Below are 723 nucleotides of genomic sequence, written 5' to 3' on the forward strand. Positions count from 1 at the left end.
ACCCTCCTCGGCGGTGACCTTCCGCCCCCGGCAGGGCCTCTGTTACAGCAGCGGGGCCCTTACCGCCACCCTCCTCGGCGGCGACCTTCCTCCCCGGCCGGGGCCTCTGTTACAGCAGCGGGGCCCTTGCTGCTGCAACGCGCCCCGCGTCCCCCGCGAAGCGGTTGACGTTTACTCTTCCCATTTGGAGGCGAGCGCTGCGACGCCGCCGGCCGCAGGCAGGCGGCGCCCACCACGGGAAAAAATGAGTACAGCTCTATGGCTAATAAACCAATAGCTAAGTAAGGGATAACTAACTAATTATCTATGTAGCTATGTCACACACAATTTACGTATCCAGCTGGTATGTCGCATAAAATGTGGCTTTCTAGCTTAAAATTTGGGTAGCAAATTTTTTGGCTAAATAAAAACTAGATAAGTAGTTATCTTTCGTGTAGCTATTGGTTTAGCTATACGCGTAATCAATTGTTTCCCTGTGTGAATTTGTCCTCACCTTGGCGCTCCTTCGCTGCGGGGGCGTCATCGCCATGCCCGCGCAGGCCGCGTCGTCCTTCTCGGACCGTGTCAAGTAGTATGGTAATGTGTGTGCTGGCGCTGACGGGGAGGTGTCGTCGCCGTGCTCTGCCGCCCGCTGCCCCGGGCGCGAGGTGGTGTGGGTCCGCGGGGTCCGCGGCCGGTATGTCGACCGTGTCAGGTGCGACGGACAGGTGGGGGCGGGGGCAG

At 59.1% G+C, this 723-nt stretch overlaps 2 protein-coding genes across 3 annotated transcripts in view; one reads left to right on the forward strand and one right to left on the reverse strand.

The window, feature by feature from the left end:
- The window catches only part of LOC113213194 (UDP-sugar transporter UST74c), an 11,640-nt gene extending 10,979 nt beyond the window's left edge, over nt 1-661 (reverse strand). The window contains exon 1 of the mRNA XM_026432178.2: nt 494-661. Coding sequence (XP_026287963.1) covers nt 494-529 — 36 coding nt within the window. The 5' untranslated portion in view covers nt 530-661. The remainder of the gene's footprint in view (nt 1-493) is intronic.
- LOC113213192 (uncharacterized) overlaps nt 1-723 on the forward strand; it is a 12,302-nt gene that overhangs the window by 919 nt on the left and 10,660 nt on the right. The window lies entirely within an intron of this gene.

The sequence above is a fragment of the Frankliniella occidentalis genome, unplaced genomic scaffold, assembly GCF_000697945.3.
Source record: "Frankliniella occidentalis isolate FOCC.00 unplaced genomic scaffold, Focc_3.1 Scaffold5, whole genome shotgun sequence".
NCBI classification, from domain to species: domain Eukaryota; kingdom Metazoa; phylum Arthropoda; class Insecta; order Thysanoptera; family Thripidae; genus Frankliniella; species Frankliniella occidentalis.